At 51.5% G+C, this 14,258-nt stretch overlaps 1 protein-coding gene across 1 annotated transcript; it reads right to left on the reverse strand.

Annotated features, from left to right (window-relative positions):
- Positions 1–6,158: 6,158 nt before the first annotated feature.
- On the reverse strand, positions 6,159–14,013 carry LOC121275957 (cell surface glycoprotein 1-like; the record flags this gene model as incomplete). The annotated part of the gene is made up of 4 exons (XM_041183881.1): positions 6,159–6,206; positions 11,776–11,986; positions 12,033–12,626; positions 13,346–14,013. Coding segments are annotated over 4 exons (1,521 nt in total), but the record flags the coding sequence as incomplete, so codon positions are not given.
- Between the last annotated feature and the right edge of the window lie 245 nt (positions 14,014–14,258).

The following is a 14,258-nucleotide window of genomic DNA, read 5'->3' on the forward strand; positions in this document are numbered from 1 at the left end:
AGTGTGATTTGGACAAGCTGAGTGAGTGGTCAAATGCATAGCAAATGCAGTATAATGTGGGTAAATGTGAGGTTATCCATTTTGGTAACAAAAACAGGAAGGCAGATTATTATTTGAATGGCTATAAATTGAGAGAGGGGAATGTGCAACGAGACCTGGCTGTCCTTGTACACCAGTTGCTGAAGGTAAGCATGTAGGTGCAGCAGGCAGTAAAGAAGGCAAATGGTATGTTGGCCTTCATAGCGAGAGGATTCGAGTACAGGAGCAGGGATGTCTTGCTGCAGTTGTACAGGGTCTTGGTGAGACCACACCTGGAATATTGTGTCCAGTTTTATCCTTATCTGAGGAAGGATGTACTTGCTATAGAGGGAGTGCAGCAAAGGTTTACCAGATTGATTCCTGGGATGGCGGGACTGACATATGAGGAGAGATTGAGTTGATTAGGATTATATTCACTGGAGCTCAGAAGAATGATGGGGGGATCTCATAGAAACCTATAAATTTCTAACAGGACTAGACAGGGTAGATGCAGGAAGGATGTTCCCGATGGTGAGGGAGTCCAGAACCAGGGGTCACAGTCTGAAGATATGGGGTAGACCATTTAGGACTGAGATGAGGAGAAATTTCTTCACCCAGAGAAGTGGGGAGCCTGTGGAATTTGTCACCATAGAAAGTAGTTGAGACCAAAACATTGTATGTTTTCAAGAAGGAGTTAGATATAGCTCTTGGGGCGAAAGGGTTCAAATTGTATGGGGAGAAAGCGGGAGCAGGCTATTGAGTTGGATGATCAGACATGATCATAATGAATGGCGGAGCAGGCTCGAAGGGCCGAGTGGCCTCCTCCTGCTCCTGGTTTCTATGTGTCTATGATTCTATGTGTGGGATTGTCTATTGTTTTGGCCACATGCACAAGGCAGCATGAAGCAGCCATACCACTCTACATGGCACCGAGGGGTTCTGGAGGTGTGGGGAGGTGGCTTATGAACTGCAACGCCTGTTAGTTAGCAAGGAGCACTGAGAAATGTTGACTGCCGACAAAGGACATGTTGGCCGTGCGTTTGAAAGCATGATTTTAACACAGCACATTCATTAAAATGGCCCTTTTTAATTCTGGAGAAAAGGGCATATCATGCCCGAGAGAGGGTCAGGGCCAGAGGTGGTAAAGCCAACATGGCCGTTTTCACCCTCTGAGGGAGCTGGGAGCAAATCAGCTGAGTCGCGCTATTGGTCGAGGCGAGTTCGGAGGTAGGTCCTGGGGTGGTGAGATTCCAAGGGCACATACCTCTCCTGCAAACAGTGGTGAAGTAAGAGGTGGGGAGGGAAGTGTTGAAACCTGGTGAAGATGGCAGGGAGATAGCAATGAAAGGTTTTGACTCTGGAGGCTTGTGGATTTCAGGAGGAATGTGAGTCTCAATGTAGAAGGGGCTGAGGCTCAAACTTCAGTTACCATCTCCCAATATGTGTTTTTAGGAAGCATATCTCTCTGAAGTCACCTCAAACGACGATAGTGCTCTTCCTTGTTCATTTCCCCCATAAGTGAAACATCGGCAGCTGCAGCCACTAGTTCCAAGGAACCAACGTTAATCTCTACGGAGGAGGAGGAGACCTCGAGAGTGGGGGAAATGGGGGTGGGGTGGGGATAGTGAGTCCCATCAAAAGAGTATCCCACCAAAAATCCCAGCGATCCATCATTCGTCCATGGGTTAAACTGCTGAGCTATATCCCCTAGCAACACTGGAGACCTGTCAGACTCTGGTGTTCCCAGCAGCCAGTGTTACCAAGGCGATAGGCTTTGCTCCATTACTGGGTCAACCCACCCATCTGTATTTGGTGCCTGACTGAAGTAATGCTGCAGCCTGGAACAATTGAGAACAAAGTTTCACAGATTTGGGCTTATTCTCTGCATTTACCTTCCCTTAATTAACATATGAATAACCAACCTCCTATAGCAGCACCTCCTAGGGCCAAGAGTTCCACCACCTGGGAGGTTAAAGTGGTGAGAAATCACGCCTCCTGACTCCGCAAAGCTTATACACCATTTACAAGGCACAAGTCAGGAGTGTGTTGGAATACGCTCTATGTGGAGATTTTTAAAAATTCTTTCATGGGATGTGGGCATCGTTGGCGAGGCCAGCATTTGTTGCCCATCCCTAATTGCCCTTGAACTGAGTGGCTTGCTAGGCCATTTCAGTGGGTTATTAAGAGTCAACCACATTACTGTGAGTCTGAAGTCGCGTGTAGGCCAGGCTGGTTTAGCACTGCAGATTCCTTCTCTAAAGGACATTAGTGAACCAGGTGGGTTTTTACAGCAATCGACAATGGTTTCATTACTGAGACTAGTTTTTCAATTCCAGGTTATTAATTGAACTTAAATTCCACCAGCTACCACAGTGAGATTTGAACCCTTGCCCCAAGAGCAGTAACCTGGGCCTCGGGATTACTCATCCAGTCATATTACCACAATGGCACCATTTCCCCCAAAGTGCAGCTACAACGACATTCAAGAAGCTTGACATCATCCAGGACAAAGCAGCCAGTGTTACAAAAATAACAAAAGGACAAAACTAAAGGCTCTGTATCTGAATGCACATAGCATTCGAAACAAAACAGATGAACTGATAGCACAAATAGAAATAAATAATTACCATCTGATAGCCATTACAGAGGCCTGGCTGCAGAATGATATAGACTGGGACCTGAATATTGAAGAAAACATGACATTTAGCAAGGACAGGAAGCTAGGAAAAGGTGGAGGGGTGTCTCTGTTAATTAATGATGGCATCAACACATTAGAGAGGGATGACCTAAGTTCAGGAAACCAGGAAGAAGAAGCAGATTGGGTAGACGTGAGAAATGATAAAGGCAAGAAGTCATTTTGTGGGAGTGCCATAAAGGGCCCCCTAACAGTAACCACACGATAGGATGGGGCATAAAGGGAAAAATAACGGGAGCTTGTCCGAAAGCTACGATGATAATCATTGGGGGGGCGGGGTTTAATCTACATATAGACTGGAAAAATCGGATAGGCAAGAATAGCTTAGAAAAGGAGTTCACAGGGCAGAATTTTACCCTTGGCGGGTAGGCTCGGTGGGTGCAGTCAGGAAGCCGACTACCAGCTGCGATTAGCACCGGACCGCGATTTCAGCACTGCCTGTGTGGGCAGGGGGAGGAGGGCAAACCCAGAGGTGTCTCAGGGAGGTGGAGCGTTGTTAACGAAAGGATATAAAGGAAGTCAAAATGTGATGAAACATGTCCCCCCAAGCGACAGAGCTGTGTTATCAATTCAATCGTAAAACTTTTGTTTTGTTTTTATTTGCTTTTCGCAACCTCATCCTGCCCGTGGATGAGGTTTCCAAAAAAGGTCAAAGGCCGCTCGGCCTTCTCGCCTGCCCGCCGACCGTTAGGTTGGACGGGCGGCGAGAAATTTGGGTTAGTCAATTATTTAATGGCCAAAACAGGCCTTTTAATTGTCGGCGGGCCTGTTGCCGATTCCAGTTGAGCGTCCGCCGACCGAATTATTGTGCGACTGCCGCTGACGCTGGCACGCTTGACCGACGTCAACGCCGGTCATTTCACTCTCGAGGGGGTCAGGCCTGCACCTGCCCACCGGCCGAAAATTTCTGCCCATAGAATGTTTTCAGGATAGTTTCTTAGGACAGCACATTCCGGAACCAAGCAGACAGCCGGCTATACTAGACCTGCTATTGTGCAATGGGACAGGATTAATTAATGACCTCATGGTGAAGGCACCCCTAGAAGCAGTGATCATGATATGATTGAGTTTTATATTCGATTTGAGGGAGAGAAAAGTGGGTCTAAGAATAGTATTTTTAAACTTAAATATGGGAAATTATGAGGGCATGAAAGCGGAGCTAGCTAATGTGAACTGGCAAGTTAGGTTAAGGGATAGGTCAATAGAGATGCAGTAGCAGACATTTAATTTTAGAATACACAGAATGGATACATTCTAAAAAGAAAGGAAAATTCCAAGGGTAGGACCAAAAGGGAGACCAAGGGACTGGCCCAGCCAGCAAAGCCCACATCCTATGAATGTATAAAAAAAATCCCACCATCTGTCGTTAACTAAAAAAGCTACAAACAGTATCAATCTTAAAGGAAAAGCATATAATTGTGCAAAGATGGGTGGCAGGTCAGAAGATTGGACAGAGTATCCAAAACAGCAAAGAATGTCCAAAGGGTTAATAAGGAGGGGAAGATTAGAGTATGGGAGGAAGCTAGCTAGAAATATAAAACAGATAATAAGAGTTTTGATAGCTATTTAAAAAAGAAAAGAGTTAACAAAGTCAGCATTGACCCTACATAAAACAAGACTGGGGAATTAGTAATGAAAAGTAAGGAGATGGCAGATGAACAGAACAGGTCTTTTGCAGGATCCAAGTCACATCTCAGAAATAGCTGTAAGTCAGGAATTGGAAGGAAAGGAGGGAAGAACTCAAGAAAATTACAATCGCCAGGGAAGTGATACTGAGTAAATTGTTTGACCTGCAAGCTGACAAGTCCCTGGGTCCTGATGGAAAGTAAGTTGTGAAGAGGACATAAGGAGCTACAAAGTGACATCGATAGGTTAAGTGAGTGGGCAAAGATCTGCCAAATGGAATATAATGAGGGCAAATGTGAAATTGTCCATTTTGCATGAAGAATAAAAAAGCATATTATCTAAATGGTGAGAGATTACAGAGCTCTGAGATTCAGAAGGATATGGGTGTCCTAGTGCATGAATTGCAAAAGGTTAGTAATGCAGGTACAGCAGGTAATTAGGGAAGCGAATAGAATGTTATCATTTATTGTGAGGGGAATTGATTACAAAAGTAGGGAGGTTATGTTTCAGTTGTACAGGGCAGTGGTGAGACCACAAAGGAGTACAATGTACGGTATTGGTCTCCTTATTTAAGGAAGAATGTAAATGCATTGGAACAGTTCGGAGAGGGTTTATTTGACTAATAGCTGGAATGGGCGGTTGACTTATCAGAAGGTCGGACAGGCTGGGCTTGTATCTGCTGGAGTTCAGAAGAGTAAGAGGCAAATTGATTGAAACCTTTAAGATCCTGAGGGGCCTTGACAGGATGGATGGAGTAACCCCTAGATCTGGGGCTACTGTTTAAAAATAAGGGGTCGCCCATTTAAGAGAGAGAGTAGGAGAAACTTTTTTTCTCTCAGAGAGTCATGAGTCTTTGGAAGCAGAGTCTTTGAATATTTTTAAGGCAGGCGTAGCCAGAGTCTTGATAAGCAAGGGAGTGAAAGGTTATCGGGTGTAGGCAGGAATGTGGGGTTGAAGTTACAATCAGATCAGCCATGATCTTATTGAATGGCAAATCAGGCTCAAGGGGCTGAGTGGCCTACTCCTGCTCCTAACTCATATGTTCATAACACCACCCCAGACGTGGCAGCCTGCTTGATCGGCATCCTATCTACTACCTTCAACATTCACTCCCTCCACCACCAACGCACAGTAGCAACAGTGTGTACCATCTACAAGATGCACTGCAGCAACTCACCAAGGCTCCATGGACAGCACCTTCCAAATGCACGACCTCTACCACCCAGAAGGACAAGGGCAACAGATAGATGGGAACATCACCACCTGGAAGTTTCCCTCCAAGTCACTCACCATCCTGACTTGGAAATATATCACCGTTCCTTCACTGTCACTGGTCAAAATCCTGGAACTCCCTCCCTAACAGCACTGTGGGTGTACCTAAACCACATGGACTGCAGCGGTTCAAGAAGGTAGCTCACCACCACCTTCTCAAGGGCAACTAGGGATGGGCAATAAATGCTGGCCCAGCCAGTGATGCTCAAATCCTGAGAATTAATAGTTAAAAAAGAGTAAAAGCAAAGAAAATTCAGAGGTCCAAAGTCCCTGTTCCAAAACATGGGTAGCGAGTGGACAGGACATTGAATGACATCCCATGGAATTTTCTACCAGTGCCCATTTTTCTCTATTTGCTGCTCCAGTTTGAATGCTCCTCTGTCCTCACTGTCTAGACTTCACCCTTGTCACCAGGTCCAGCTATGACGTTCAGCCAAACCCTATCGTACTTTACCCTAGTGAGTGATCAGGGCCTTGGTATGAGGGGTGGCGAGATACCGGAGGGGGGGCGGAGTCCAACATGTCTGAGGGGGCTGCAGGTTTCTTTTTACATCTGGACAAGGAGTGAAGCAACATCAGAGAAGTCAATAAATTTCTAACGGGGAGGAGAATAGAGATTAAAGCATCATGTAAACACGACTTAGAGGCAGGGCAGTGAGAAATCTCTCACTCAGCAAGACAGCAGAAACTAGCCAGCATCTTGGTGTTGTTGACTTTGTTGGGATTAGTCAGCAGTGTGCATGTGTGTGGGTCAGTGTCTCCAGGCTCTTAGTGCAGGACTCTGGATTTCTAGTCCAGCAACATAGCCGCTATGCTTGTCTGTCCGTGCCTGGATCTTGTCCTCAAGTCTCTGGAGCTTGAATCCAGGCTGTAGCTGTGGTTCACAAACTCAGTAGACTAAAGGAAGGGTTAAGTTGTATTTAAATAGCACCTTAAGGAAAATCGTTCAAACCTCCAGAGCGTTTCACAGGGGAATCGTCCGTTCTCGGCGGGTGTCTCGCACACTCCCTGAAAAAGCAGCGAGACATCGTGCTGATTCTGAGGAGGTAGGCCCCAGTGTATCGTCTGCCCATCAGGCAGCTAAGTGGACAGTGGTGGGCTTTCCTCCTGGTTGAGGATCCTGGAATATGATGACTGCCTATCACCAGCTACTGACCTGCTCTCAGCAGCGCCACATTTTTAAAAATTCATTACCATTGTTTGCTAGGCCAGCATTTATTGCACTTGTTCAGAGGGCATTTTTTAAGGGTCAACCACATTGCTGTGGGTCTGGAGTCACATGTAGGCCAGCAGATTTCCTTCCCTAAAGGACATTCGTGAACCAGATGGGCTTTTATGACATTGAACAATGGTCATCATCAGACATTTAAATCCAGATATTTATTGAATTCAAATTCCACCATCTGCTGTGGTGGGATTCAAACCCAGGCCCCCAGAGCATTACCCTGGGTCTCTGGATCACTAGTCCAGTGACAGTACTACAATGCCACTGCCTCCTGCTGTACTGCTGCCTCATGCACAGATTAGTGAAGGTTGAGGGAAACCTCCCCTTCCCCCTCCAGATGACCTGCAGCCTGCACAGTTTTACCAGTTGTTCAGGCCGCATGTTGGCAGGCCCTCCTGAGCTGGGAAGATTGCAGTGGAGGTACAGGAGGCCCTTAGGTGGTCATTAATTGGCCACTTAAGGTCTCGAGTGGAGCTGGGGTGGGAAGGTTCACCATGAGCCTTCCTACCCAGAACTTACTACTGGTGGAGGTGGGAAGTAACTGCCAAATTCTCAGGCCCTCCCACCTCCTTCCTTGTCTCCCGCAGGCCAGAAGGTTCCAGCCCGTGAATCTCACTGAGCTGAAGTCACCATTGCCTCAGCTACCAGGCAAAGCACAGCGAGATCCCATAAATAGCAGTGAAGTGAATGTCCAGTGTTCAGCTGGTGGCTTGAGCCGAGAGAAGACAGTCAGGTGGGAGGACATTATCAGGGTTGATGGGGTGGTGGGGATTATAAGTTATGGGATGTTTATGAAGCACTCAAATCTGGAGGCCTCAAACTGGGCCTCAGGCTTCAGTCATCATAGCCAGCTGTTGGCATCTGTTGCACCTCCAGAGGCAACTTCTCCACCAATCAATTTAGGCCTCTTGCCTCTCTTGGCAAGGTGGAGGCAATGGTGAGTGGTATTGTTACTAGGCTAGTGACCCAGGGTAACGTGCTGGGGACCTGGGTTCAAATCCCATCATGACAGATGGTGGAAATTGAATTCAACAAAAATCTGGAATTAAAACTCTGATGAAGACCCCAATTGTCATAAAAACCCATCCGGTTCACTAATGTCCTTATCTACTGTCCTCACCTGGTCTGGCCTACCTGTGACTCCAGATTTGATGTGCTTGACTCTCTTTAAAAAAAAAGACCTCTGAACAAGGGCAATTAGGGTTGGCAATAAATGCTGGCCTAGCCAATGATGCCCACCTCCCACCAATGAATATTAAAAAAAACACTCAGGTAACTCCCAGGGCCAGAGGAGGAGAGCTGGGGGGTTGGAGATATGATCAGGATCCAGGAGAGGCCTCAGGTAGGTCATGGGGATGAGGATGTGAGTTGGGTGGAGTCGGGGTCCAGCAGAGAAGAGCTCTCCGCTGTTTGGTGGTAGTCCCTCGCTAGGCTAAATCTACAGTAAGGACACCTGAGGGGAACAGCGCTAAGCGAAGCAACCCAGTTTCAGAAACCAGGCACCAGCTCCTCATTAACATAGGTGAGGGGAGGGGGTCCAACACCTATGTCAGGAGAAAAAAAAAGTCGCTCAACCCAATATGGAGCTGGTGCCTCCTTTGGGCCTTGGAAACCTGGTTTCTTTTTTTGCCTCTGCTTTGGGCTTTACGAAACCAGCTTTCTGCACTTGTACATTATTCCTTTTAATGGAAAAAGATGCCTGGTTCAAATGTTTTAATTAGTAGTCAGGCCCAGGGATTATTTGGTGACTGTTTGGGCAGTCAGTAAAACCACAAGGGCCTTCACCACCACCACCCACCTCTCCACCCACCAACACCCCCCCCCCGCCACTTCCCTTCACCCTCCACCTCCTGCAGGTGCCCCCAATGCCCCCTGTGCCCCCCTCCCCCCCCAACCCCACTCCACCCCCACTGCATCCCTCCCTCTCACAGCCTGGAATTCCAACCTTCATCGTGTGCCTCCCAGATGCTCAATAGGACACTTCCACCCACATGTCAGGGTTCCAGCAATCAAAGTGAGACAGTTTCTTATCGAATGAGCTGTTGATCACTTTGTTAGCTCACAGCGAATGACTGCATTTTATTGGGAGTTTTAACCCCCCCCCCCAACCCCCAAAAATCACACACAAACTTGGGCAAGAAGAGCAGTAACACTAATTCACTGGGATTTTGCTTCCCCAGCTGCCTGTGTGAGTGACTGTGTGCCTGAACAAGTGCGTGAGTGTGTACAGTGTGTGCACTTATGTATGTGGGAGGCTGTGGGAGCGATCATGCACGTTCGTGTCAGTGTGCCTGCATGTTCATGAGTGTGCATAAGTGTGTCAGTGCGTGTGTATTTGTCTGTGTGTTTGGGTGCATGCATGTGTATGGCTGCATCTGTGTGTGTGTGTGAATGCAGTAGAGTCTAGTCTCTTGATCTGCTTATTTCCAAAGTTCGATTTTAATTTACTGCTCAATCTGAATTAGTAGAAGGTCGGTAGAGGTTTGATTGAGATCTCTTTTTAACTTGTGCATTTTTCACACTCCCTGCAGGGTCTGTTCTGAGGTGTGATTTTTCCCAGCTCATTAGAGACTGGCATCACATTCTAAGACTTAAGAGTAATGACCATTTGAAAGCCATCAAGGCTGCATTTTGGGAGGAGAGTCCCTTAATCTCTAGTCTGTGTGTGTGTGTGTGTGTGTGTCTAAGTGTGTATGAGTGTGTGTGTGTATGTGTGGGTGTGTGAGAGAGAGAGAGTATGTGTGTGTGTGTGTGTGTGTGTCTCTCTAAGTGTGTATGAGTGTGTGTGTGTATGTGTGTGTGTGAGAGAGAGAATATGTGTGTGTGTGTGTGTGTGTGTGAGGGATAGTGTGTGTATGTGAGAGAGAGAGTGTGCATGTGTGAGTGTGTGTGAGTGTGAGTGTCTGTATGTGAGAGTGTCTGTGTGTGTGTGTGTGTGTGAGTGTCTGTGTGTGTGTGTGTGTGTGAGTGTCTGTGTGTGAGTGTGTGTATGTGAGAGAGAGTGTTTGTGGGAGAGGGAGAGGGAGAGTGTGTGGGAGAAGGAGAGGGAGAGTGTGTGGGAGTGGGAGAGTGTGTGGGAGAGGGAGTGGGAGATTGTGTGGGAGAGGGAGAGTGTGTGGGAGATGGAGATTGTGTGGGAGAGGGAGAGGGAGAGTGTGTGGGTGGGTGTGTGTGAGAAAGGGTGTGTGTGTGTGTATGTGAGAGAGAGATTGTGTGTGGGAGAGGGAGAGGGAGAGTGTGTGGGAGAGGGAGAGTGTGTGGGAGAGGGAGAGTGTGTGGGAGAGGGAGAGGGAGAGTGTGTGGGAGAGGGAGAGTGTGTGGGAGAGGGAGAGGGAGAGTGTGTGGGAGAGGGAGAGGGAGAGTGTGTGGGAGAGGGAGAGTGTGTGGGAGAGGGAGAGTGTGTGGGAGAGGGAGAGGAAGAGTGTGTGGGAGAGGGAGAGGGAGAGTGTGGGAGAGGGAGAGTGTGTGGGAGAGGGAGAGTGTGTGGGAGAGGGAGAGTGTGTGGGAGAGGGAGAGGGAGAGTGTGTGGGAGAGGGAGAGTGTGTGGGAGAGGGAGAGGGAGAGTGTGTGGGAGAGGGAGAGGGAGAGTGTGGGGGAGAGGGAGAGTGTGTGGGAGAGGGAGAGTGTGTGGGAGAGGGAGAGGGAGAGTGTGTGGGAGAGGGAGAGTGTGTGGGAGAGGGAGAGGGAGAGTGTGTGGGAGAGGGAGAGTGTGTGGGAGAGGGAGAGGGAGAGTGTGTGGGAGAGGGAGAGTGTGTGGGAGAGCAAGAGAGGGAGAGTGTGGGAGAGGGAGAGGGAGAGTGTGTGGGAGAGGGAGAGTGTGTGGGAGAGCGAGAGAGAGAGTGTGTGGGAGAGGGAGAGGGAGAGTGTGTGGGAGAGGGTGAGGGTGTGGGAGAGGGAGAGGGAGAGTGTGTGGGAGAGGGAGAGTGTGTGGGAGAGGGAGAGGGAGAGTGTGTGGGAGAGGGAGAGTGTGTGGGAGAGTGTGTGGGAGAGGGAGAGTGTGTGGGAGAGGGAGAGGGAGAGTGTGTGGGAGAGGGAGAGTGTGTGGGAGAGGGAGAGTGTGTGGGAGAGGGAGAGGGAGAGTGTGTGGGAGAGGGAGAGTGTGGGGGAGAGGGAGAGTGTGTGGGAGAGGGAGAGGGAGAGTGTGTGGGAGAGGGAGAGTGTGTGGGAGAGGGAGAGGGAGAGTGTGGGAGAGGGAGAGGGAGAGTGTGTGGGAGAGGGAGAGTGTGTGGGAGAGGGAGAGGGAGAGTGTGTGGGAGAGGGAGAGGGAGAGTGTGTGGGAGAGGGTGAGTGTGTGGGAGAGGGAGAGGGAGAGTGTGTGGGAGAGGGAGAGTGTGTGGGAGAGGGAGAGGGAGAGTGTGTGGGAGAGGGAGAGTGTGTGGGAGAGGGAGTGTGTGGGAGAGGGAGAGGGAGAATGTGTGGGAGAGGGAGAGGGAGAGTGTGTGGGAGAGGGAGAATGTGTGGGAAAGGGAGAGTGTGTGGGAGAGGGAGAGGGAGAGTGTGTGGGAGAGGGAGAGGGAGAGTGTGTGGGAGAGGGAGAGTGTGTGGGAGAGGGAGAGGGAGAGTGTGTGGGAGAGGGAGAGGGAGAGTGTGTGGGAGAGGGAGAGGGAGAGTGTGTGGGAGAGGGAGAGTGTGTGGGAGAGGGAGAGTGTGTGGGAAAGGGAGAGTGTGTGGGAGAGGGAGAGTGTGTGGGAAAGGGAGAGTGTGTGGGAGAGGGAGAGGGAGAGTGTGTGGGAGAGGGAGAGGGAGAGTGTGTGGGAGAGGGAGAGGGAGAGTGTGTGGGAGAGGGAGAGTGTGTGGGAGAGGGAGAGGGAGAGTGTGTGGGAGAGGGAGAGGGAGAGTGTGTGGGAGAGGGAGAGTGTGTGGGAGAGGGAGAGGGAGAGTGTGTGGGAGAGGGAGAGTGTGTGGGAGAGGGAGAGTGTGTGGGAGAGGGAGAGGGAGAGTGTGTGGGAGAGGGAGAGTGTGTGGGAGAGGGAGAGTGTGTGGGAGAGGGAGAGGGAGAGTGTGTGGGAGAGGGAGAGTGTGTGGGAGAGGGAGAGGGAGAGTGTGTGGGAGAGGGAGAGTGTGTGGGAGAGGGAGAGTGTGTGGGAGAGGGAGAGGGAGAGTGTGTGGGAGAGGGAGAGTGTGTGGGAGAGGGAGTGGGAGAGTGTGGGAGAGGGAGAGGGAGAGTGTGTGGGAGAGGGAGAGTGTGTGGGAGAGGGAGAGTGTGTGGGAGAGGGAGAGGGAGAGTGTGTGGGAGAGGGAGAGTGTGTGGGAGAGGGAGAGTGTGTGGGAGAGGGAGAGGGAGAGTGTGTGGGAGAGGGAGAGTGTGTGGGAGAGGGAGAGGGAGAGTGTGTGGGAGAGGGAGAGTGTGTGGGAGAGGGAGAGTGTGTGGGAGAGGGAGAGGGAGAGTGTGTGGGAGAGGGAGAGTGTGTGGGAGAGGGAGAGGGAGAGTGTGTGGGAGAGTGTGTGGGAGAGGGAGAGTGTGTGGGAGAGGGAGAGGGAGAGTGTGTGGGAGAGGGAGAGTGTGTGGGAGAGTGTGTGGGAGAGGGAGAGTGTGTGGGAGAGGGAGAGGGAGAGTGTGTGGGAGAGGGAGAGTGTGTGGGAGAGGGAGAGTGTGTGGGAGAGGGAGAGGGAGAGTGTGTGGGAGAGGGAGAGTGTGTGGGAGAGTGTGTGGGAGAGGGAGAGTGTGTGGGAGAGGGAGAGGGAGAGTGTGTGGGAGAGGGAGAGGGAGAGTGTGTGGGAGAGGGAGAGGGAGAGTGTGTGGGAGAGGGAGAGTGTGTGGGAGAGGGAGAGGGAGAGTGTGTGGGAGAGGGAGAGTGTGTGGAGAGGGAGAGTGTGTGGGAGAGGGAGAGGGAGAGTGTGTGGGAGAGGGAGAGTGTGTGGGAGAGGGAGAGGGAGAGTGTGTGGGAGAGGGAGAGTGTGTGGGAGAGGGAGAGGGAGAGTGTGGGAGAGGGAGAGGGAGAGTGTGTGGGAGAGGGAGAGTGTGTGGGAGAGGGAGAGGGAGAGTGTGTGGGAGAGGGAGAGTGTGTGGGAGAGGGAGAGTGTGTGGGAGAGGGAGAGGGAGAGTGTGTGGGAGAGGGAGAGTGTGTGGGAGAGGGAGAGTGTGTGGGAGAGGGAGAGGGAGAGTGTGTGGGAGAGGGAGAGTGTGTGGGAGAGGGAGAGTGTGTGGGAGAGGGAGAGGGAGAGTGTGGGAGAGGGAGAGGGAGAGTGTGTGGGAGAGGGAGAGTGTGTGGGAGAGGGAGAGGGAGAGTGTGTGGGAGAGGGAGAGTGTGTGGGAGAGGGAGAGTGTGTGGGAGAGGGAGAGGGAGAGTGTGTGGGAGAGGGAGAGTGTGTGGGAGAGGGAGAGTGTGTGGGAGAGGGAGAGGGAGAGTGTGTGGGAGAGGGAGAGTGTGTGGGAGAGGGAGAGGGAGAGTGTGGGAGAGGGAGAGGGAGAGTGTGTGGGAGAGGGAGAGTGTGTGGGAGAGGGAGAGTGTGTGGGAGAGGGAGAGGGAGAGTGTGTGGGAGAGGGAGAGTGTGTGGGAGAGGGAGAGTGTGTGGGAGAGGGAGAGGGAGAGTGTGTGGGAGAGGGAGAGTGTGTGGGAGAGGGAGAGGGAGAGTGTGTGGGAGAGGGAGAGTGTGTGGGAGAGGGAGAGTGTGTGGGAGAGGGAGAGGGAGAGTGTGTGGGAGAGGGAGAGTGTGTGGGAGAGGGAGAGGGAGAGTGTGTGGGAGAGTGTGTGGGAGAGGGAGAGTGTGTGGGAGAGGGAGAGGGAGAGTGTGTGGGAGAGGGAGAGTGTGTGGGAGAGTGTGTGGGAGAGGGAGAGTGTGTGGGAGAGGGAGAGGGAGAGTGTGTGGGAGAGGGAGAGTGTGTGGGAGAGGGAGAGTGTGTGGGAGAGGGAGAGGGAGAGTGTGTGGGAGAGGGAGAGTGTGTGGGAGAGTGTGTGGGAGAGGGAGAGTGTGTGGGAGAGGGAGAGGGAGAGTGTGTGGGAGAGGGAGAGGGAGAGTGTGTGGGAGAGGGAGAGGGAGAGTGTGTGGGAGAGGGAGAGTGTGTGGGAGAGGGAGAGGGAGAGTGTGTGGGAGAGGGAGAGTGTGTGGGAGAGGGAGAGTGTGTGGGAGAGGGAGAGGGAGAGTGTGTGGGAGAGGGAGAGTGTGTGGGAGAGGGAGAGGGAGAGTGTGTGGGAGAGGGAGAGTGTGTGGGAGAGGGAGAGGGAGAGTGTGGGAGAGGGAGAGGGAGAGTGTGTGGGAGAGGGAGAGTGTGTGGGAGAGGGAGAGGGAGAGTGTGTGGGAGAGGGAGAGTGTGTGGGAGAGGGAGAGTGTGTGGGAGAGGGAGAGGGAGAGTGTGTGGGAGAGGGAGAGTGTGTGGGAGAGGGAGAGTGTGTGGGAGAGGGAGAGGGAGAGTGTGTGGGAGAGGGAGAGTGTGTGGGAGAGGGAGAGGGAGAGTGTGGGAGAGGGAGAGGGAGAGTGTGT

Source organism: Carcharodon carcharias, chromosome 1 (assembly GCF_017639515.1).
Source record: "Carcharodon carcharias isolate sCarCar2 chromosome 1, sCarCar2.pri, whole genome shotgun sequence".
NCBI lineage: Eukaryota > Metazoa > Chordata > Chondrichthyes > Lamniformes > Lamnidae > Carcharodon > Carcharodon carcharias.